Source organism: Malurus melanocephalus, unplaced genomic scaffold (assembly GCF_030028575.1).
Source record: "Malurus melanocephalus ecotype Western Australia unplaced genomic scaffold, MMel_1.1 scaffold_4756, whole genome shotgun sequence".
Lineage (NCBI taxonomy): Eukaryota > Metazoa > Chordata > Aves > Passeriformes > Maluridae > Malurus > Malurus melanocephalus.
In genome coordinates, this window is record NW_026627988.1 from 2,513 (window position 1) to 4,067 (window position 1,555).

Genomic DNA, 1,555 nt, shown 5'->3' on the forward strand with positions numbered 1-1,555 from the left:
CCAAAATCTGCCCACCTTGGGTGCCAAAATCTGCCCAACCTAAGGTTCCAAAATCCCCCCACCTCACATCCCAAAATCCCATCTCAGACCCCAAAATCCCCCAAAATCCCATCTCAGACCCCAAAATCTCCCAAAATCCCCCATCTCAGACCCCAAACCCCTCTTTCCTGTTCCTGTAGGGTTTTTCCTGCGCTGGGTCCAGCCCTGGCAGCAGCGGGACGAGGCGTGGGCACAGATCCAGATCCTGCTGGGGCACGACCCCAAAAACAGCATGGACAGCCCTGACCCCAAAAACGGGATGGACAGTCCTGACCCCAAAAACGGCACAGACAGCCCCAAAAACGGCATGGACAGCCCCAAAAATGGGACGGACAGTCCCAAAAACAGGACAGACAGCCCTGACCCCAAAAATGGCACGGGCAGTCCTGACCCCAAAAACGGCACAGAGAGCCCCAAAAACAGCATGGACAGCCTGAAAAATGGGACAGACAGCCCCAAAAACGCCATGGACAGTCCTGACCCCAAAAATGGCACGGACAGCCCCAAAAACGGCACGGACAGTCCTGACCCCAAAAACAGCACGGACAGTCCTGACCCCAAAAACAGCACGGACAGTCCTGACCCCAAAAATGGGATGGACAGCTCTGACCCCAAAAACAGAATGGACAGTGGGACATGAGAACGTATGGAAATCCTCGATGTCCCAGGATTTTGGGACAAGGTGACCCTGCTTTTTTTTTGGGATGATGTGATCCCGGATTTTTTTTTGGGATGAGGCGACGCTCCATTTTTTTTTTGAGGAAGAGATGACACCAAAAAACCCAAAACCCTCAAAAATAGGATAGGGGGGGGTGAATGGGGCAATTCAGGTGTTGGTGCCATTCCCAGTACAAAAATCCCATAAATGAGGGAATTCAGGTTCTGGTTCTGGTTCTGTTCCTACCACAGAAATCCCATAAATGGGGGAATTTGGGTCCTGGTTCCATTCCCAGCACAGAAATCCCATAAATGGGGGAATTCAGGAATGCTGGGGAAGCTGGAATGGGAATTTTGGGGTCACCAACCCCTCCTGGAACCCAAAAAAGAAAAAAAGGATCAATGGGACAGGGGGTGAATGGGGGAATTTAGGTTCTGGTTCCATTCCCAGCACAGAAATCCTATAAATGAGGAAATTCAGGTTCTGTTCCCATCATAAAAATCCCATAAATGGGAAAATTCAGGTTCTGGTTCTTTTTGATCCACATCAGAACAAAACAAAAAACCCCAAAAAAAACGAAGCGTTTCCCTCATGTTTAGAAAAAATTTTTATTTATTTCCAAATCTTTTTTTTTTCCAATAAAATCCATCCCCCGACCCCAAAACAAAAATTAAATAAATCTCTTTCCGGGAAYAATTTTAGGATTTTCCAAGGATCCTAAATGGGGTTGGAGGAGGGGGAATTTTCCTTTTCAGGCCTCGAACTCGAACTCGAAGTATTGGGGGTCGAAGTAGTGGATGCGCACGTAACCGTCCTCACCGCCGCTGCTGTAGCTGTGGGGTGGAAATCCCAAAAAAA

General features: G+C 48.5%; 1 protein-coding gene across 1 annotated transcript in view; it reads left to right on the top strand.

Moving 5' to 3' along the window:
- LOC130588389 (dentin sialophosphoprotein-like) overlaps positions 1–1,549 on the top strand; it is a 4,055-nt gene extending 2,506 nt beyond the window's left edge. Inside the window, exon 2 of the mRNA XM_057389315.1 lies at positions 180–1,549. Within this exon, the coding sequence (XP_057245298.1) occupies positions 272–679 (408 nt within the window). The 5' untranslated portion in view covers positions 180–271 and the 3' untranslated portion in view covers positions 680–1,549. The remainder of the gene's footprint in view (positions 1–179) is intronic.
- The last annotated feature ends 6 nt before the right edge of the window (positions 1,550–1,555 follow it).